Consider the following 22652-nt stretch of genomic DNA (forward strand, 5'->3'; position numbering starts at 1 on the left):
AAAATGTAATATTCTTAGCATAAAAAGTAATACTTTTTCTTGGATAACTCAGATAAAAAATATGTCTCACAAAATACGAAGACCGTCTCACACAAGTTTTTACTTTTTTTAGTCCACATCTTCGCCCAAACCAATGTTTATTTTTATTGTTTATATTTTATGTTTTCGTATAAAATAAGAGGAATATTATACATACACTTTACTTTCTATTAAATACATTCCATCTTTAGTTTCAATATTTAATCTTTGTATTTCCACTCAAAATAATTAGAAAAACCGTAGGACCGAGCGCTTGCCGCTTGTCTAAAAGTTATAGCTTGTGGTAATTGTGCAACTCAAATCTTTTAAACCGCACACCAGCTCAAGCACCACGGTTCGATCGCTTTACCAAGTAGGGACAATTATTTCATCCAACAATCTACCTCCCAATAATTACACGCTTTTGCAATCAATGGGAATCGAACCCGTGACCTTGGCTCTGATACCAATTATAGGACCAAGCACTTACCGCTTTACCAAAAGCTATAGCTGGTGGTAATGGTGCAACTCAAATCTTTTAAACTGCACAGCAGCTCAAGCATCATGATTCGATCGCTCTACCAAGCATGAACAATTATTGCACCCAACAAAAACAAAATTTATAAACAAAATTTCTATTTTATATTTATTTAACTAATTCAAAAAATAGTTGCAAGTTTTTCAAAACATAATTAATATGGTTAAATTGGTAAAAAAATAATAATAATAATATTGGTGGAATAAGAGTTATATATTTGGGATAACCGAAAAAGTAAATGAAACATGTATAATGGGACGTGATAGTAATTAAAATTTTCATATCGATCCTTGTAAAAAAAAACAGAAATTTTATACGATCCCTATTAAAGCCCGGGATAAAATGCGAAGTATATTAAAATGGAGAAAATTAACAATTAAACTCACCAAATATTGATTATTTGACATCATTATTTCCTATGTGGCTCATATGACACAAATAGGGATGTAATCGAGTCGAGCCAAGTCGAACTCTTGGGTTTGAGCTTGGCTCGTTTATAATCGAGCCAAGCTCGAGCTTTATTTAACGAATATATGCATGGCTCACGAGATTATTCAAGCATTTATCGAGCCTAAACAAGCTTAATAAATATGAATTATACATTAAAAATTTCATTAAATTAATTAAAAATTAAATTATATATTTAAAGATAAATATATTATTCTTATTTGAATTTGTAAATTTATTATAATAAATAAATTTAATAGATTTTTCTATATATTTCATAAACAATATGCAAAATCAATAAATCAAATATCAAAATTATTATTTTTTTCATCTAAAAGATTACTCATGAACTTACCAACGGATATGTTCACGAGCTAACGAGCCGAATACTGTAAAGCTTGAGTTTGATTTGTTTATCTTAACGAGCCTCATTAAACGAGCTCAAACGAGCTTTTTATCGAATCGAGCTTCGAATAGCTCACAAATGGTTTGGTTCATTTACATCCCTAGACACAAATAAAACATATGTTGCACATATTAAAATCCTTCTATCTAAGAAAAATAAAGAAAGCGAAACTCAATATTTCACAACAAGAGGGAAAAAAGCTTGTTGTTTCTATTTATTTTTTGTTTAGATAGATTTTAATATATGAAATATAGATTTTATTCTCGTTACAAATGCAACTAAGGAGATCATCAATATCAAATAAGCAACATCCATTGAATTTAGTGATTTCAAAAGAAAAAATAAAACAAAAATAAATCTAAGTTATAGAATGAAAACCAAAATTTGACAAGTTATATTATTGAAATCCAAAACATATCAATTTACAGGACTAAAATCATAACATTCTCATTAAAATTATAAAATAGAAGTGAGTTTTTTGTTATATTTTATATTTATATTGAAAAGTATTGTATTCGAGTTTTTTTGGGGTAAATTACAAATTTATTACATAACAAAAATAATATAAAAGAGTATATATTCTGGAAAGTAATATATTTTAAAAACACATAAAATATTATTAACATATTTTCGAGTCTAAAAACACTTTTCATAAAATAAAAATAATGTCATTATAAAATGAAATAATAAAATAAAATAATTTGCAAATAACATCAAGTTATTTTAAGGGTAAATTTTAAAAAAATACATCTGTCCATATTTACTTTAAGATTCAGTATCTAAATGATTTTTTTTACAAATCAGTACCTGACACATACTATAAATTAGTTTTAACTCCCTAAAAAGATAAATTTACATTTTTGCCCTTTTATTATTTAAATAAAGATATAATTTTACCCACCAAATTAATTGCGTGTTTTCCATCTACCAAAGTATTAGTACCTATTATGAGGTTTCAGATACTTAATTATGTTATTTGAATACTCCAAATGTATAACAAAATACTATATTTTTGAAAATTCACCTTAAATTCAATCATTATTGGTTTTTCATTAAAAATTCATTATCATGAATTACTCATGTCATTTTATTTTTTTAAAAAATATATTTCTTCACTCATCATGAAATAAGATTAAGTACTTATTTTGATATATAAAGTATCTATTTTGAAGTTTCAGATACTTGATTTGGCTCTTTAAATATTCCAAATGTGTAAAAAAATACTGGATCTTCGAACGATCACCATAAATTCAGTCATTATTTTTCTTTTCATGAAAGGTGTATTTGGATGACATATTCATCTCATTTAATATTTTTTGTAAAAAAAAATCAAATTCCAAACTTTGTATGTAAATTTAAAAGTACTTAGTTTTACTTGAGAAATACATATTTTGAGCTTGCAAATACTTGATTTCGTAAATGAGATACTCGCAATATGTATTAAAATACTGGATATTCGAATAGACAAAGTAAATTCACCAAGTATTGGTATTTCAATGAAAAATGTATTTGGATGACATATTCATCTCAAATAATAATTTTTTTTTGTAAAAAAAAATTCTCAAATAAACATGAAAATTTTAAAATACTTAGTTTTACTTGAGAAGTACCTAATTTGAGTTGTCAAATACTTGATGTCGTAAATTAGATACTCACAATATGTATTAAAATATTGGATATTCCGAATAGGCAACGTAAGTTCTCCAAGAGTCCAAGTGTTGGTATTTCCATGAAATATGCATTTGGATGATAAGTACCTAATTTGAGTTTGTAAATACTTGATTTGATATAGAAGATACTCATAATATGTAATAGAATACTGAATATTCAAATATGCAACGTAAGTTTACCAAGTGTTGGCTTTTCATGGAAGATGCATTTGGATGACATATTCATCCCATTTAATATATTTTTTGTAAAAAATAAAAATAAAATATTCCCAAATAAGCATGAAAATTTTAAAGTACTTAATTTTATTTGAAAGATACCTAATTTGAGTTGGAAAATACTTGATTTCGTAAATGAGATCTTCATAATATGTATTCAATATTGGATATTCGAATAGGCAATATAAATTCTCCAAGTGTTGGTATTTCCATGGAATATGCATTTGGATGAGAAATACTTAATTTGAGTTTGTAAATACTCGATTTGGTACATGTGATACTCATAACATGTAATAGAATACTGGATATTCGAATATGCAACGTAAGTTCATCAAGTGTTGGCTTTCTATGGAAGATTCGTTTGGATGACATATTTATCTCATTTAATATATTTTTTGTAAAAAAAAAAAAACCAAACAAACAAATTCTCAGATAAGTATGAAAATTTTAAAGTACTTAGTTTTACTTGAGGAGTACATAATTCCATATTGCAAATACTCGAATTGTGTATTATTTTTATTAATTTATGTATCACATTTTTGCTTCACGAATATCATCATCGGTATCACTTAATATTAATTTCAAATAATATTTTGGCATCCTCAAATAATTGGATATGGATATTTACGGGGTAAAATCATGTATTTATATACTCTAATTAGATACTCTTTGTACCAATTTAAGTATCACATTTTAACTTCACAAATGACACAATCAAAAGCCATTTAATATTACTTGAAACTTAAGTATTTTTTTACACATTTGAAGTATTCAAATATCCAAATCAAATATTTGGAACCCGAAAATAGGTATTTTATCGATCAAAATAAGTAATTTTTCTAATACAACAATGAGTGAGAAACTGTGTTTTTCAAAAGTTAGATGACATGAATAAGGCATCTTAATTTATTTTCAATGAAAATACCAACAATTATTGAATTTATTGTGATAGCTCGAAGATCCAGTATTTTCTTACACATTTGGAGTATTCAAAGAGTAAAATCAAACATTTAGAACTCCAAAATAAGAATTTTGTTGGTCAAAATAAATACTTAATCTTATTTCATGATGAGTGATGACCTATGTTTTTTTAAAAAAAAATAAAATGACATGAATAAGTCATATTAATGTATTTTTCATGAAAAAACCAACAATGATTGAATTTATGGTGAATGATCGAAAATATAGTATTTCTTATATATTTAAAGTATTCAAAGAGCGAAATCAAATATCTGAAACCCCAAAATAGGTACTTGGTATGTCAAAATAAGTATTTACTTTTATTCCATGATAATTGAGAAACAATATTTTGATAAAATTATATTTTAAATGGAGAAAAATAATATAATATTTATGGATAAAATAATATATTTATTTAAATAATAAAGGGTAAAAATGTAAAGTTTGCTTTATGGGTAGTTAAAACTAAATATATAGATATGTCAGGTATTAATTTCTAAAAAATAATGACTAGGTACTAAATTTTAATTGAAACATTGACAGATGTATTTTTTGGAAATTTACCGTTATTTTAAAGGAACATAGAAGTCAAAAATTATTTTCCAACATCATTTCACTTTGAAAATTGTGCATGGGAATATCTCTGTAATTAAATCTCCATGATTTCATTGCATGTCCTCCCTACTTATTATATAATTTCAAGAATCGCAGTGGAATTAGTTGCACAAGGCAAAGCTATATCACTTCTCGAGCAGACATTCCCAATCTTTAATACTATAATTATACTTTTAAAATTTACATAAATTTTAAATATTTTTCAATATTTATTACCTAATTTCCTTCATTTTATTGATGTATAATTTGAGTGGAACATTGGTTTTGGATTTTCTTGATTTGGTCACACATTGTTCGGTGCAATAATTGTTTTTGCTTGGTAGAGCGATCGAACCATCGTGCTTGAGCTGCTGTGCGGTTTAAAATATTTGAGTAACACCATTACCACTAGCTATACGTTTTAGTAAAGCGGCAAACGTTTGATCTTACACACATCATACCGATTGGTTGAGTTCAAGCTGCTTTAAGAACACTACTCTAAAAGTTAATTTAATTACTCATGTTTTGTCATATTAACTCTGTTAACATTAATATTGTTCATATATGAACCTTTTGATCCATGATTATAATATTACCTTAACGATAACATCTCATCAACCATATCAACAAACGACCTATCGAAATTTTAGTTCGATCATTTGTCTTTCTGTCAGATTCAACTGTCTCAATATATTTAGGCCCTAAATATATTGGTATTGTTAGATCTGACAAATGGACAATATATGATTTTTCCTCCATTGAAGATTGGTTTTAAATAATCATTTTTATATATGATTTTTCCTCCATTGAAGATTGGTTTTAAATAATCATTTTTTTCAAAATATGATTTTATTTTAAAATTTTATGATATTTTTTAAATGAGACGTATGCCTAAATATTAGTACATTTTTGCTTTACTTTCCATCGACTTATTGAAATGGATATTTGGAAAAAAAATACATTTTTATTTGTCTATCACATTTCAATTAAAAGTCTCTAAATTGTCCAAAAACCGAATATGGTACACTATTAAACATTTGAAACCACAACCTTAAAAAATTGAAATAAAATAGAAATTTAACCAAACAGAGGACCAAAATAACAAAGAAACAGATAACGGAAAATTGGCCTTCAGTCCCCAACCGGCGTTTTTTTTTTTGTCTTCAGTCTCTAGGTACTTTTTTAGTACCACATTTCCACATGAAGTGTACCATATTTCCACATGAAGTGTACTACATTTTGTATGACATAATACCACAATTTTGTGGGTAGGGAGTGAACCCAAAGAAATGTATTGATTGGGGATTTTTCACCAACTTCTCCTATATTTAACCAATATTTATTCTTACTCTCGTTGCTCCAAAGCCTAAAATAAATTTTGGTACCTTCTATATAATAATTTTTCCACTATTTTTATCTATTATTATTATTATTATTATTATTATTATTATTATTATTATTATTAAGTCTGAATACTATATACACTTATTTTTTGGATAGGTATTATATATATATTAAAGTTCTCTTAATTTGATTGGTTGAAATTAATGTGTTAGAGCAATAACTACCAAAGGTTTATATAAAATAAACTAAAAATCAAATAGTAAAACATCATATATCATATTTAACTTGTTATCGTATCAATTTTTCTTAAAATAATGAAATTATGGTTTATCGTACGATTTATCTATGACTTTTTAATGTTAATTTTAAAACTGATGGGAAAAAAAAAAAGAAAAAAAGAGAATTAAACTCAGCCTCATCAAAACTATAGCTCGGAGCGCCGTCTTCTTTCATCACAGGGAAGTAGGGTTTAGGAAGAAAATTTACTCATCTCCTATTTTCCTCTAATTTCTACTGTTTTAAGGTAAGCACAATTACTCTTTTGATTTATTGTATTATTTTCGAAACTTGATGTATATGTTGGCAAATATTTTAGAAAGGATAACAAGTGAATTTGGGAATGTTAAGTTTTGGTGTTCATGAAATATAATTTATTAATGTTGGTTTGATGATCCTAAGAACTGAATTGCTACTCGTTAATTTCAGTAATCAAGTTCATGAAATTTCAGAATGTTTACGGGAGGAGTTCCAATGTAATTTGGCAACATAATATGACTTTTAAGTAGAAATATTATTTAAATTTATGGTTAAGACTTAGCTAATGACATGCATAATTGCCGATTCAATTAAATGGGAACATGGATATTTAGTGCTAATTCAATTTCAGTATGTGATCTTGTTTAGAATTTGACTAAAGGTATATAATGAAAATGTCCAGATTCAGGCTTTGTCATTTATAGTCTTTTATAAATCGAATTATAATGTCTTGAGGTTTGTTTGTTTATATTTTTTTATACACTTTGTTTATTATATTTTATCGAGATTTTGAAGTTTAGCAGTGAGTCTTGATAATGTATTATTGCAGATATTTTATTTATGGTGTTAGTATATTTAAATGACTAGATTTTATTTATTGTGTCAGGTGTGATTTTATTCATAAATGGGAAAATCTGTTACAATTGATATCCACTAAATAAAAACAATCTTCATCCCCGCAGGTTTCAATCATCCTGGTATGAGCTTTTTCGTTGGTTGGAGTATTCTCTAGTAGAAGATAAAGCTTTCTGTTTTCCTTGCTTTATCTTTAACAAGCCATCAGGATGTCTTAAGCAAACTATATTTACTATTGTTGGATTTGATAATTGGAAGAAGGCTCGAAGTGGAAAAACATGTTCTTTCCAATGTCATATTGGGAAAGATAATGTATCTTCACCTCATCGTATGGCTGAAAAAGCATGTGAGGATTTAATGAACCAACCTCAACATATACCAAGATTTTTCAACAAAATTAGCTCAGAAACATTTGCAAGGAATCGCCTTCGATTGAAAGTTGGTATACATGTAGTTCGGTTGCTTGCGCTTCAGGGCGTTCCTTTCAGAGGTCATGATGAGAGCTCTAATTCATCTAATCATGGAAAATTTCTGGAATTTCTCGATGTGGTGGCTTGTATAACGATGAGCTTTCCGATGCAATACATAAAGCTCCGAAAAATGCCAAGTATACATGTCATGATATTCAAAAAACAAATACTTCACATGTTCTCATTGAGAGTGAAAAATGTAATTCGTGAAGAAATTGCAGACATCAAGTATTGCATAGTCATCGATGAAGCCCGTGATGAGTCAAAAAGAGAACAAATGTCTATAGTGTTGAGGTTCGTGGACAAAAATAGATGCATACAAGAACGTTTTTTTGGGCTTGTTCATGTGTCAGATACGACTGCTTTGAAATTAAATAATGCTATATATTCTTATTTGAGTCATTACAATTTGGATGACCAAAATATTAGAGATCAATGTTACGATGGTGCTAGCAATATGAGAGGTCAAGGTTACGATGGTGCTAGCAATATGAGAGGTGAGTTCAATGGATTGCAAGCTTTGGTTCTGAAAGATTGTAAGAGTGCTTATTATGTTCATTGCTTTGCCCATCGATTGCAGTTGGCTCTTGTTGCGGCAACAAAAAATGTAACTCCCATTCATCATTTTTTTGATAAATTAACTTTCATAGTTAATATGGTTGGTGCTTCGTGCAAGCGTAATGATGAATTGAAATAAGCTCACGCAGATGACATTGCTTATTTGATTTCTATGAATGAACTCGAGATAGGGCGTGGACTTAATCAGATATGTAATTTACAACGAGCAGCTGATACACAATGGAGTTCTCATTTTAGATCATTATCGAGCTTGATCAAGATGTTTAGTGCAGCATGTACTGTATTGCTCAAAGTTATGGAAGATGGACTTCCTTCCCAAAGAGCAGAAGCAATGTCTGTTTATGATGAAATGAATTCATTTGATTTTTTATTCATATTGCATCTAATGAACGAGATTATGGAGATCACAGATGTGCTTTGTCAGATATTGCAAAGTAAGTCTCAATATATTTTGAATGCAATGGAGCTAGTTTCATCTACAAAAACATTAATTCAAGAGCTAAGGGATGATTTGCTTGAAAAAGTGAAGTCTTTTTGTGTGGCTCGTAACATTGATGTTCCTGATTTTAGTGCTCAGTATGTTGATAGGCGAGGTCGAGCCCGTCGTCATCAAGGCAATTTCACCATTGAGCATCATTATAGGGTAAACTTTTTTTATGCCACTATAGATTCACAACTGCAAGAAATTAATGTGCGTTTTAGTGAAGATGCGATAGAGTTACTCATTCTTAGTTCTGCTTTAAATCCTCAAAATGCAAGCGATTCATTGAGATATATGGATATATGCAAACTGGTTGAAAAGTTTTATACACAAGATTTTACTAGTGAAGAAAAAGAACGGTTAGAGATGCAGTTGAAGCACTATGAGCATAATGTAGTCAAAGGGTCACACTACAAAAGTCTTTCAACCATTTCCGAGTTGTGTCAATGGTTGGTGAAGACTAAGAAAGCTGCTACATATGACCTTGTTTTTAGAGTGATCGTGCTTGTGCTGACTCTTCCAGTTTCTACCGCTACTACAGAACGGTCATTCTCAGCTATGAATATCGTCAAAACTACGCTTCGGAGCAAAATGGAGGATGATTTTCTCTCGGATGTATTGATGATATTTATTGAAAGAGAAATTGCTAAAAATATTTGTATATATACTATTATTGAAGACTTTGAAAATTTTAAGGAACGTCGAACTCCTTTTAGTTAGAATTTTTCTTGTTAAAAACGTACTATTTATGTTTAGTTGAATATAACTGATGGAATTTTTGTCTTTCTTCTTTTAATATTTTGTATGTATTTTGAAACGATCCCCACAGTGTAGAAATCCTAGATCCGCCCCTGATTAAAAGCACGTTGTTGATATGACGCTGTGAAAATTCAATTTCCTTGTAGTACAAGAATAAGTTAAACATTTACGTAGAAATAGTACATGCTCCGTAAACACATGCATGATCAACTATAACCCACGAAGGGTACAAAAAGATAACAATCATTTATATTATATATTCAAAATTGAACTTATTATATGATCATATCAAGCAAGAATTTGGTAAAAATATAAAGAATATATTGATTTATATTTTCTTGTGAAAGGAGACTTTTGAGAGTCTTCGCGTGGAGACGAGTCATCGTGTTTATTCTCGGATGATGTTTTGCTTGATTCCCTGCTTAAGTGGACTTTCGATCGATGATATTTTTTGCCTTTATCATAATGAAAACAGTTTTTTTTTTGTCTACTTACTTGTTTAATTTTGAGTTTTGATTCACTAATTTTTTGATTAATTTCAAACTATTTTGGTCCAATTGTTGACGTGACGTCGAAAAATGATGGTATGATAAAGAAAAATGACGACGGTTCGTCAAAATTGCTAACTTGTAAAACATCACATCAGCGTTGAGATCAAATAAATTAAAAATTTAAAATTTGAGGTCTAGTGAACCACCAAACTTCCTGTACAGATTTGGAGGGAAATCATCCTATTTCCAATGCCTACCTAAATTTCACAAATTCAAAGAATTTAGGGGAGGGGCACATCATATCCGATAGGATCGATTCTCGTTCTTGAAATGTTTAAAAATGACTCAAGTATTAAGAATTTTAACAAATAGTCAATTAAATTTTAATGACAAATGCTTAAAAATTATAGTAAAGTAGATTAAATTATAGTAAGTCACGCGTGTATCTCTTACTATTTATTAAGGTTAAGTATGTTAGAGTAACTTCCTTGGTCTGTTTTTTAAAATACCTAAAATACCCTTCACCCTCACTCTCTACATTACTAATTATATATATTAATAAAGTGTTAAAAACTAAAAGCAAGTCACATGTAGTTTAGTGGATAAAGCCTATGTTTCTTAATCATGAGGTTGTAGGTTCAATTTTTGCTTGGGTCTTTTTTATTCTTTTTAATTTATTTTTTAGTTCATATATCAAAATTATAATGTAGCTGATAAGCCCAAATCTTATAGAGATTTTTAGGGATTTTATTTGTGCTTATCTAGGCTTTTTATCCCTAATTATATGCTTAATTGAATTAATAATTGTAGATTTAAATAAAAGAGGAACAATGATTAAATTTGGAAATAAAATAAATTTACAAGACTCCAAAGAAAGAAAATACCAAAGGAAAAGAAATAAAATATTCTTATATTTTATTATCTTGATATTATTGAAGTTTTGATAAAGATTGAGTCTCATATTTGAAAATAAAATCTACAATCTTATTTACAAGGGTTAAGCTTGACATGGGCTTAGAAGGAAAGAAAGAAGGAGGCCCATTGAGCAAGGATAAAAGGAGAGGAGGCTGAGACGTGAAAAAGGAGGCGCACAAAAGAGAAAATATCAGCGCGGAAGAGAGAGGCAGAGGAGAGAAGCGTACAGAAAAGGAGGCAGAGGAGAGAGAAAGAAAGAGAACAGAATACCACACGGAAGAAGAACACCAGGGAGAAGGAAGAGAGAGGAGAGAAGCGTGCGGAAGAGAGAGGCAGAGAAGGAAGGAGAGGGAACGGAAGTGCAGAACAAAGGAATAGCAGAACAACGCGGAAGAAGGAAAAGAAGGGAGGAAGAAGGAAGGCAAAACCAGCGAGGAATTCCTCACACACACTACAAATCACTGAGAATTCCTTCCTCTCATTCTTTATTTTGTTTTCTTCTATGAACTTAAATATGTGTTCTCACTTTTCTTTTGAATTCATGGAATAATTTTCTTTAGGCTAAGACCACAATAGGACCAAACAATACTTTATTTGATATTTGTTTTATTTTCATTATATTATTTTTCTTGATTTTAATTATTGATTGATGTTAGTTTAATATTTCTTGTTAATAGCCTGATCAACTATTTACATGTATGTTGATTAATCACGACTCGGAAGATGATTGATTAAATATAGCAACAAAGACGTCATCAACACATGGTTAAACTGACTAGAAATAGTATTCGGTTTCAGTGTGCGGTTTTAGGTGAAAACTGAAATTCCACGAAGATTTAATGCATTTAAATCTAATTAAATTCAATTAGAAATAATTGGACTGTTAGACTTAAATAGGTTTATTAACTCGAGGAATCGTTTAATAAATAAAATTGGGGATTTCACCGTGATTGTCATGAATTAAATAATTAATTGGATTTTAACACGTGTCAATATAGTAGAGTTTGGTACCGTTGTGTGTCTTAGTTATTTATTTGAATTTGAATCCCTCCTTGATATTTGAATCCCTCGTTTTTAATTGCAATTATTTTATTTAAAGTTTAGATTAATAATCCACGTATCATCTTTTTATTTATTTTGTCTAGCTTAAGTTAAGTGAAAAAAATTCTAGTAATTAAATATTAGTCTCTGTGGGATCGATACTTGGACTCATCGTCCATTTACTATAACTTGACCTAGTCCGCTTGCTAGATTTGTTCCCAACCGAAATACTCGGTCAAGTTTTTGGCGCCGTTGCCGGGGACTAATTTATTTAATATTAGAATAAATTACTTATTTGAGACTAGACATTTTTTCGAATTTTTTTTCTATTTTATTTTATTGCGAGGTACTTCAAGATGGATCATCTGGGAGTGTTCACGAATTTTGCCCAACAATACTCAGAACCATTCTATGCTGCTTGGGGGAGATTCAATGATCTGGCAAACAACTTTCGGTTTCATGATTTGTCAAACTACACTCTTATTCAATTTTTCTATTTTGGTTTGGATGAGGCAACAAGAAGTTGGGTAAATTATGGGGCTTTGGCAACTGGTAGTCACTTATTTGATAGAGAATACAGCAGTGCGATGCACTTGTTGAATGATATGGCAGATTTCGACTACCACTGGCATTGTGATCCTTCACTGCAGGGTTGGAGTCACCAATATCCTCCACAATTTTGCCCCGATTTTGTAAACCAACCATTTGAGCAACAAGAAGAGCGTAGTGCACATTTAGATGAAATCATAGCCCAGTGGAAGAAGATGGTCAACTCTTTGTGTTTCATCGATGAACAGATTGAGCTTCTAATGCAACCAGTGTCCGAAATCAACCAAGAGGACGAAGCGATTTTTGTCGATCAATTAATGACCAATCAGGTATGGGTGAATGATGACAACTCAAACAATAAAGGTTTGGAGAGTGATTCAAATCATGTAGAAATTTCATCTGAATCTGATCTTCCACAAGTATTTGAGCTGAAGGAAGAAGAATTCTTCGAGGAATCTATATGCAAAGATGAGGCAGAAGTGGAGTTGGAAGAATCCCTATGCAAAGATGAGGCAGAAGTGGAGCTGGAGGAAGAAGAATTCTTCGAGGAATCCATACGCAAAGATGAGGCAGAAGTGAAGTTGGAGGATTTAGAAGAACACAAGTCGAAGGATTTGAACTCATATATGGTCTTAACATATATTCCACCAGCAGATTCTTTATTTCCATCAACGCAAACTCAAGAATATTACATCCTTTACGAGCTTTATCATGGATTGGATTGTTCTTCCCCTAATAATCAATTTTTGCCAAGTGTTGTTGGAGCGACGAGCTTACAATGTCAATATCATGCCAAGCTTGAGGGCACACATAATCAAGACCCATATGTAATATCGTATGATACTTACTATGGGCGGAAGCCGCTATTTGAAGGCTGCTTCTCCATTATCTAGCTATAGACAATCAATTTAGCGCTTGCTGGGAGGCAACCCAGTGAATTATTTTATTTTATTTCGTTTTATTTTATTTTACTATTAATTTTTTTTTTTTTTTTTTTTTTTTTACTTTTTCAGTCTGTTAGTTTAATTCTCTGTGATTTTGGTGTGTGTAGGGAATATTGGAATGAAGTAAGATGCCTTAGACTTTGGAAAAGCTAAACTGTTGAAATAAAAGATTTCCAGCACTGAGGAATTCTACCATCCCCATGTAGCACTCCATGGAATTTAAAGCAACACTGTCAGGGAAGTGCTCTCTTACTATTCTACATCCAACTTTTATATTCTTTTTGAACAGCATGACACTGAGGACGATGTAAATATAAAGTGTGGGGGGAATTTGTGTTTGGTTTCACTTCACCACACTTAGCATGTGCTTCAATGTTTAATCCTCGAGCATGAAAATTTTTTTCTTTGGTTATTCTTTGAGAAACCGCACTTGTGATTACATGAGACACTAATTGACTTCCTAGATTTTTGATCACTCGAGAGATTGAATCACACTTGGAATTGATTGAGATGAACTGTAGTTGTACCCGAAGGATTTGAGCACAAACTAGTTTTGTATCATATTTTGAGACATAATCTACGCACTTTAAGTCAAACTTATATGAATTAATTGTGAATTGGCAAGAGGTGGGCTCATAAAAAAATCGAAAAAAAAAAAAGAGAAAGAAAAGAAACAATCTAGAACTTGTCTGATTATCCTTCGAGGCTGAAAATACGGAGGAAAATGACTTAGGGATGATTTAGGCGATCTTTGGACCGTTTGAGCCTTTCAAGCCTACCCTATGCATCATTCATATCCCTAGTATTCCCTTTTGAGCCTAATAAATCGAATGGAGTGTGTCAAAGACATACAATTAGCCCCCATTCGTATTCCTTCAAAATCCCACATCAAATACCCATTTTTAGCTCATACACTATTCCTCTACCTTAATTTTGAGAGAAATAAACCCCTTTGGCGCTTTAAAATTTTCAATAACTCCCATGTGTTGATAATTGATAAGAAAAAGTTGGAGGAATTTGAAAAAAAAAAAAAATCATGAAGAATGAGAAAGGGATTGATGAAAAGATATATATAATTATAAAAGAAAAGGAGGAGGAATGAATGTTGTATGATGTGGTTATTGAAAAAAAAACTAAAAGGGAATGTTGTTGAAGATTGAAAGAAGCTGGAGAAAAAAAAAATATGGGGGAATATGGATGAAAGTACAAGGAAGATGAAAAAGTAGATGGAGGAATGATGAAATTCAATGAGGAGGAAAATAAGAGATGAAGGAATGCGCTGAAGGAATAATTGTTTATTTTCTCTCATTTTGAATCTCCCTACCTTTATTGTAGCCGTGAGCCGTGGCCTAACATTATAAGCTTGAAAAGACCTATTGACCGGGTCATATTCCTCCATCATTTAGTGGAGAAATGTATGAAATACAAGCTTATGGAAAGTTTCTTTAAAAAAAAAAAAAAAATTCAGAAAAATATAAGCACTCCTTGAACTAAAACACCTTTGAGGAATATGAGTTTTGACTTCCACACTACACACGTCTCATTATCTTGATCTTTGCTAGTGAATGCTTGAGTTTTAAAGTTGCAACGAAAGTGAATTTTATGATTTTCGAAGTGTGATCTTTTGATTGAGTATGATGGAATTTGGTTGGTTGAAAAGTGTTGATTGTGTCAATTTTGTGGTGAATCATTGAGTATTCCTTCATAATATTTTTATTCTCTGATTTGTTCGAGGACGAACAAAGGCTAAGTGTGGGGGGATTGATAAGCCCAAATCTTATAGAGATTTTTAGGGATTTTATTTGTGCTTATCTAGGCTTTTTATCCCTAATTATATGCTTAATTGAATTAATAATTGTAGATTTAAATAAAAGAGGAACAATGATTAAATTTGGAAATAAAATAAATTTACAAGACTCCAAAGAAAGAAAATACCAAAGGAAAAGAAATAAAATATTCTTATATTTTATATCTTGATATTATTGAAGTTTTGATAAAGATTGAGTCTCATATTTGAAAATAAAATCTACAATCTTATTTACAAGGGTTAAGCTTGACATGGGCTTAGAAGGAAAGAAAGAAGGAGGCCCATTGAGCAAGGATAAAAGGAGAGGAGGCTGAGACGTGAAAAAGGAGGCGCACAAAAGAGAAAATATCAGCGCGGAAGAGAGAGGCAGAGGAGAGAAGCGTACAGAAAAGGAGGCAGAGGAGAGAGAAAGAAAGAGAACAGAATACCACACGGAAGAAGAACACCAGGGAGAAGGAAGAGAGAGGAGAGAAGCGTGCGGAAGAGAGAGGCAGAGAAGGAAGGAGAGGGAACGGAAGTGCAGAACAAAGGAATAGCAGAACAACGCGGAAGAAGGAAAAGAAGGGAGGAAGAAGGAAGGCAAAACCAGCGAGGAATTCCTCACACACACTACAAATCACTGAGAATTCCTTCCTCTCATTCTTTATTTTGTTTTCTTCTATGAACTTAAATATGTGTTCTCACTTTTCTTTTGAATTCATGGAATAATTTTCTTTAGGCTAAGACCACAATAGGACCAAACAATACTTTATTTGATATTTGTTTTATTTTCATTATATTATTTTTCTTGATTTTAATTATTGATTGATGTTAGTTTAATATTTCTTGTTAATAGCCTGATCAACTATTTACATGTATGTTGATTAATCACGACTCGGAAGATGATTGATTAAATATAGCAACAAAGACGTCATCAACACATGGTTAAACTGACTAGAAATAGTATTCGGTTTCAGTGTGCGGTTTTAGGTGAAAACTGAAATTCCACGAAGATTTAATGCATTTAAATCTAATTAAATTCAATTAGAAATAATTGGACTGTTAGACTTAAATAGGTTTATTAACTCGAGGAATCGTTTAATAAATAAAATTGGGGATTTCACCGTGATTGTCATGAATTAAATAATTAATTGGATTTTAACACGTGTCAATATAGTAGAGTTTGGTACCGTTGTGTGTCTTAGTTATTTATTTGAATTTGAATCCCTCCTTGATATTTGAATCCCTCGTTTTTAATTGCAATTATTTTATTTAAAGTTTAGATTAATAATCCACGTATCATCTTTTTATTTATTTTGTCTAGCTTAAGTTAAGTGAAAAAAATTCTAGTAATTAAATATTAGTCTCTGTGGGATCGATACTTGGACTCATCGTCCATTTACTATAACTTGACCTAGTCCGCTTGCTAGATTTGTTCCCAACCGAAATACTCGGTCAGTAGCCACTCATTATTTCTTATAAATATATTTTGATCCTCATTTAAATATAAATCAAATAAATTATAAAAACATATCGTACAAGCACGCAACGCGTGCGTCGTTGTACTAGTTTCTTGAATATTTCCACTTCAATTGTTTTCTCCTTTCATTTCGAACCATTTAAACGTGAATTCCACCTCAAAATAGTGGCGAAGAATAATGTAAAAACTAAAGAAACTATTAATTTATATAACTCCGAAATTTGATTTAACATTATATACATAATATCAAAATCAAGAATGCTAGTGTTTCTGCCACCCGACAACATCCCCAAGTCGAAATCCTCCGATCTCACAAAAAATGGCTATCGCCCACCTCATTACATCATGTTCCCTTTCAAATTTTTTGTGTTATTTCATAATTTTTGTTGATATGAAATTTGTTGCCAGGTGACCAGTCTGGTTAGCAATCGGATCAAAATAATCGAAACGACGATGACATACAACTTGAACATATGATACAAACGAACATTCCAGCTGGATCTCACACAACAATATATAGCAAAGTTGCGTAAACAATCTCACACTATAATACGAAATGCGGAATAGCAATCATTTATAATTTTCTGATTATTACCACACATATTATTAAACCTTAAAAATACCTTTGTAAATTTTATAGCAGCTGCAAGTTTATTTCTTGGAACACTGGTCTCCATCACAAATCCAACCCTCTCCACCCTTCTTTTCTTCGACATCGGAATTTTCCGGTTCAACTTCAGCTGTTTTTCCCTTCTTCTCATGATCACTATCAAAAGCACATCTTGGATGCAAATCAAAGTCACAATCTTTACAATAATAAGACCATATCAGACCCTCTTTGTTGCAGCTGTCGCAGTTAAAGAACGGACGTTTCGTGAGAACGAGCTCGTCCTCATGTAGCGAAGATTTCAACTTTCTAGGCCATCCCTCGGCCATTTTCTCATACCCTTCTTCAATCTTTTTGAGTCGTTCTTCAGTGAAGGGATACGCTTCTGCACCATGACGCATGATAAGTTCCCTAGCGTTGGTTGTGATAGTCTTGCCTGTGGGCCCGATTGCAACGAGCATGGGGATGCCACGGACCTTGAATAAGCGGCTCAAAGACTCCTTCCTTTCATCACCGAATGGGATAGCGAGCCATGGCATGGATGAGAAGAATTCGTCGAAGGAAGTCTGGTCTCTGTCACTCGAAATGAAGACCACTTCAAGTGCTTCGCCTTGTTCTTTGATCTTTTGATAAGATTCTATGAGCTTGGGTAGGAAGGCACGGCACGGTGGACACCAATGTGCCGAGAAGTAAATAAGCACAGTTTTTCCAACAAGATCGTGCACGGGAATCTAAAATGAGAAAAAAATAATTAAATAGGAAATCGAAAAACATGAGAAATTAGGCAAATACAATGAACACCTGATTAATATACCTTTTCACTGTCTTTTCTGATCACAAAATCACAATCTTTTGACACCAGAATTGATTCAAGAGTTTGTGCTTCCAATTTCGCCTTCTCTATCTCTTGAAGTTCGATGAATTTCTGGGGTGTGAAAGGATACGCCTTTGTGCCGTGCTCCTCAATGGCATCGGTGACATTGGAATGCAGAGTTTTCCCGTCTGGCCCGATTACGACTATAGTGGGGAGGGAATTGAGCTCAAAATAACGGACTAGTTTCTCACAAAGTTGGTCCTGTAAGGGGAGTGAAAGCCACGGCATTTGTTCAAACTCTTCTTTAAACGATGGTTCATCATTATCAAGGGGTATCATAACAATCTCAAAGTCCTTTTTTGCTTCTTTCAAACTCTTATATACTTCAACGAGCTTCGAAGTAAAAGTAACGCAATTTTTGAATTTGGCCAAAGAGAAATATAGGCCAATGGTTTTACCTTCGAGCTCAGAGACACGCACCTTGCAAACGCACAGACAAGAAAGTTCATTATAGTGATGAGTAAATCTAATTCGCACATTACGGTGGGAGGTACAAGCAAAATACATACCTTTTTCCCATCAGCAGTTATCACATAATCTCGAGCCCTGGAGACAAGCAAAGATTGCAGTGACTGATTCCTCTTAGCTTCTTCTTCTTGTTCCTTGAGTTTTCCGATTGTTTCATGGTCAAAAGGGTATCCTTCTGTGCCATATTCTTTCACAATTGTCACTCCTTCAGTAGTCAATACTTCTCCATTTTCGTTCAGAATTGCGAAATGAGGTATTCCCCTAACAGAGAACAACTCATTCAACTGCTCACGAATTTCGGATTCGGAAAATGGAACAGCAAGCCAGGGCATTTTCAAGAAATATGAACTAAATGAATCATTATCTTTATCACCAGAGATGAACACAATCTCGAATTTGCTATCTGGAACAAGTTGATCATACATCTCAACCAGTTTTGGAGTGAATCGTTGACACGGACCACACCATGATGCAGAAAAATATAATCCAACTACCTTTCCTTTCAGACTATCCACTGTAACCTGGTCAATATCATGAAGTGTTAAGTAACCTTCAGCCTGTAAGATGAACAACTAATACATCTATAAACTTTAAGACTTAATTTAGATCGAATAATTTGAAATCAAGATTTTAAATTCATTTTAATTGTTCGGATTCTTCCGATATGGGGAAATTTAAAATTTATCATCTTTAAAGTTAACCTCTCGCATGAATGATTATGGTGGATTTAACTGCATATAATATCATTATCAATTGGAATCTGAGTTCCATATGATTCACCCACATACAATCCTCCCACCCAAAGAAAATAAAAGCGCAATGCTAGAACCAAATATAACATACAGATTCAACTATAGCTAAACAATGGACGTCGGTCGGTACAAATGTTATATTTAGGATTGAACATATGTCACTGTAATAACAGCTATCACTGATGATAAAGTATAGCTCAAATTTTTTAAATCGTGCAACAACCTAAGCTTACATTTCAATTGCTGGCTCCCCTAGCAGAGACGTTACTGCTTCCCAACACTATATATGAAGACAAATTTACCAATTCAATTGCAACACTTGTGAGGTTGAAAGATACGATTTCGCCGGCGAAATTTGATTTGAGTCAATGAGTTAAAGCTTGGAATTATTCAAGTAAAATCTTAAATTTAGGAGCCATGAATTTAAAATCTAACTATATGAAAATTATCCATGCACCAAAAATACATTTGAAACAAGAATTTTGTATGACACAATCTAATCATCTCCTATGTCTCTTTACCTTTGATGCCAAAATCCATGAATGACAGCAAACAAGAGACTAAACAGAGAAACACAGTACAAATCACTGAACAAGCCATTATCATATTCACCATGATCATCATCATAATCTTCCACTTTCTCAAACACATAAAAAGCACATTTAAAGATTCCTCATTTCAACCCAAAAAGAATAAAAAAATAACAAAAAAATGATTAAGAATCAAATTCAAGCAATTTCAATCAATTTATGATGAACTCAAACACCTACTGAATGAAAAAAAAAGGGAAAAAAGAAAGTTCTTTCTGCAAAATAGCACACTCCCTCCCAGAAGCCAAAGTCGAAAACATTAGTACTTTCCGAACCAAGGAAACAAAATATAAGCGCAAGAGCAAGAAAATAAACTTGTAAGAATATTAACAACAAATGAAATGGATCACCTGATCACCGTTGTTCCGAACAAGGAAATCCCTGTTTGCAGAGCATAAAATAGATTTGAGATCATGTCTAGCAACCCCTTCATCAACACCCATTGCACCCTTTTCTTGGACCTCCATTGTTTTTCCCGATTTCAACTTCAAGAAAAAGAAAAACCTAAAATCTTGAATGAAAATCGATCGCTCAAGTCCTGTGACAGAAACAGGGATAAATAGAAAAGGGTTGCATTAGATTTTCTTGCAGGAGACTTTTGAGATTCTTCACCCGTAAGTCATTGTTTAGTATTATTAGAAATCGAGATGACTCGGAGAGGAGTCGGTGCTGACGCTGAGGCTGACGCTGTGCATGATGATGCTTTGCTTAGATCATATGTTTAACTAGAAATGCGAAGAAGTTTGAGATCGATCTGGGCCGTACACGGCATCGTCTGGTTTTAATCCATGGTCAAGCTGCCTTCTATTATATTTTAACTTTTTACCTAATACACAATCAAAATTTTTTTAAAAAAAAAAAACATTAGAGCATAAATGATTGAGTAGTTTCCTATAATATGAATTAATAATTATAAAGTGAAAAAATAATATTTTTGAAATTATATGATTTTAATCGATAGTCAAGATGTCTTCTATTTTCATTATCTTTTTTATTTCAACTTTTTACTAAATATGAAGCCCATTTTTTTTTATATATATAAAAAAATTGATTATAAATAATCAAGTAGGTTTTCTTAGACGAATTGACTATATTCATATTTGAAATGTGAAGTAATATTTTCGGCATCATATGGTTTTAATCAGTGATCGATGTTTTAATCAGTGATCAATAAGATGCTTCTATTTTCCATATTTCTAAAACTTTTTACCTAATGGGAAATCAATTTTTTTTATAAAAAATAAAAACTAGAATATAAATAACTGAGCATGTTTTCTGTGAGACGAATTGACTATATTTATATTGAAAATGAAAAGTAATATTTTTTATATAAAAAATAATAGTCATAATCATATGGAGCAATACCAAATTATGTATAAAAATTATATTTGAATTCATATTTATCAGAATGAGTTCTTCTAAATCGGCTACCAAATTGAAAATCGTTAGCCTAAGGAAATAAGCATCGTTATTCAGATTGAATCCATTTTATAATATCATAATTAAATTTTTTTTGTTTATGAATTTCCTCTTTAGTTTCCTTCAATTTTAAGATTAACTGAAACAACCTCGATTTTTTTTTTCCTAATCTTAAATCATAAATTCTAAATTACTAAATAAAATATTTTAACATAATCAAGAATCATAATAAATTAACAATTTAAATCTCCATAGCATAAAATAAAATCCTAAATCATCGACTAAACAAAATTCCTAAATCGACCTTTAAAAAGATCAACTAACAATAAAAATAAAGCATAAAAATATCTCTAATAAAAATCATTAACCTAATCTTTAAATCATTTATCTACCTAGCTAGTGCGGAAATATAAAGGTCTTCGGGTGTGTACTGCTACACTCGATTCACTCAAGCGTCAGCATCTCCCATAAATCATCAAATTCTACATCATACAAACATGTGAGTCTAAAGACTCAGCACGTTCTAAACATGTATAGCAAATAATACATATACATTCACATGCATTAAAATCATATTTTTATTTAAAATATTTTTTGAACATAAATAACCCATTTAAAATCATTTTAGTAAAATTAAATCATATATCGTAAAATCATTTTAAAATAATTTTAAACATAAATAAATCTTTTAAAAATCATTTAAAATAAGCTTTGAGCATAAATAAATCATTTTAAAAATAGCTTTAATCATCATCATAAATCATATATTATAAGAATCATTTTTATTATAAGCTTTCAATCATATATCATTTTGGGTGAAGTTTGATCATTGAAATTGACTACCTTTTATCCTTTGGTCGACTGATCAGTCTTCAGCTCCATATGGCACATGGGGGTGTGCACTAGGCTCCACCATAGAAATACGATCGTCGGGGTTCCCTCGGGGCCTTTTCCCATAGACGGGCCCTCGGGGGCATTTTCCTACAATGGGTTCCCTCTAGGGCCTTTTCCCATAAACGAGTTCCCTCTGGTGTCTTTTCCCCTCACGACATTTCCATAAAATCATATATCATAAATCAAATCTTTTTTCACAGTCAATTCAAATCCTTTAAAATATTTTTCATTTTTCTTTTAAAGTCATAAA

General features: G+C 31.4%; 3 protein-coding genes across 3 annotated transcripts; 2 read left to right on the forward strand and 1 right to left on the reverse strand.

Annotated features, from left to right (window-relative positions):
- Positions 1–8503: 8503 nt before the first annotated feature.
- On the forward strand, positions 8504–9749 carry LOC140819212 (uncharacterized). The gene is made up of 2 exons (XM_073179224.1): positions 8504–9491; positions 9739–9749. The coding sequence occupies exons 1-2, from the start codon at positions 8504–8506 to the stop codon at positions 9747–9749; spliced, it is 999 nt and encodes a 332-aa protein (XP_073035325.1).
- Positions 9750–12175: 2426 nt separating this feature from the next.
- LOC140819974 (uncharacterized) lies at positions 12176–13585 on the forward strand. The gene is made up of 2 exons (XM_073180259.1): positions 12176–12917; positions 13023–13585. Exons 1-2 carry the CDS (start codon positions 12396–12398, stop codon positions 13479–13481), a joined length of 981 nt encoding a protein of 326 aa, XP_073036360.1. The 5' UTR covers positions 12176–12395; the 3' UTR covers positions 13482–13585.
- A 3652-nt stretch (positions 13586–17237) lies between these two features.
- Positions 17238–20765, reverse strand: LOC140819334 (probable nucleoredoxin 1). The gene is made up of 4 exons (XM_073179374.1): positions 20440–20765; positions 18789–19268; positions 18220–18699; positions 17238–18136 (listed from the first exon to the last, which is right to left on the reverse strand). Exons 1-4 carry the CDS (start codon positions 20554–20556, stop codon positions 17450–17452), a joined length of 1764 nt encoding a protein of 587 aa, XP_073035475.1. The 5' UTR covers positions 20557–20765; the 3' UTR covers positions 17238–17449.
- Positions 20766–22652: the final 1887 nt, after the last annotated feature.

This window comes from Primulina eburnea, chromosome 18, assembly GCF_022965805.1.
Source record: "Primulina eburnea isolate SZY01 chromosome 18, ASM2296580v1, whole genome shotgun sequence".
Taxonomy (NCBI): Eukaryota; Viridiplantae; Streptophyta; class Magnoliopsida; order Lamiales; family Gesneriaceae; genus Primulina; species Primulina eburnea.

Bases quoted from the DNA above. Each gene is read 5' to 3' on its own strand.
- LOC140819212 (XM_073179224.1), top strand. From the start codon at position 8,504: ATGAATGAACTCGAGATAGGGCGTGGACTTAATCAGATATGTAATTTA.
- LOC140819974 (XM_073180259.1), top strand. From the start codon at position 12,396: ATGGATCATCTGGGAGTGTTCACGAATTTTGCCCAACAATACTCAGAA. The intron at 12,918-13,022 runs GTATGGGTGAAT...TTTGAGCTGAAG, and splicing joins ATCAATTAATGACCAATCAG to GAAGAAGAATTCTTCGAGGA.
- LOC140819334 (XM_073179374.1), bottom strand. From the start codon at position 20,556: ATGGAGGTCCAAGAAAAGGGTGCAATGGGTGTTGATGAAGGGGTTGCT. The intron at 19,269-20,439 runs GTGATCCATTTC...GATATTGACCAG, and splicing joins TTCGGAACAACGGTGATCAG to GTTACAGTGGATAGTCTGAA. The intron at 18,700-18,788 runs GTATGTATTTTG...TGCGTTTGCAAG, and splicing joins TAACTGCTGATGGGAAAAAG to GTGCGTGTCTCTGAGCTCGA.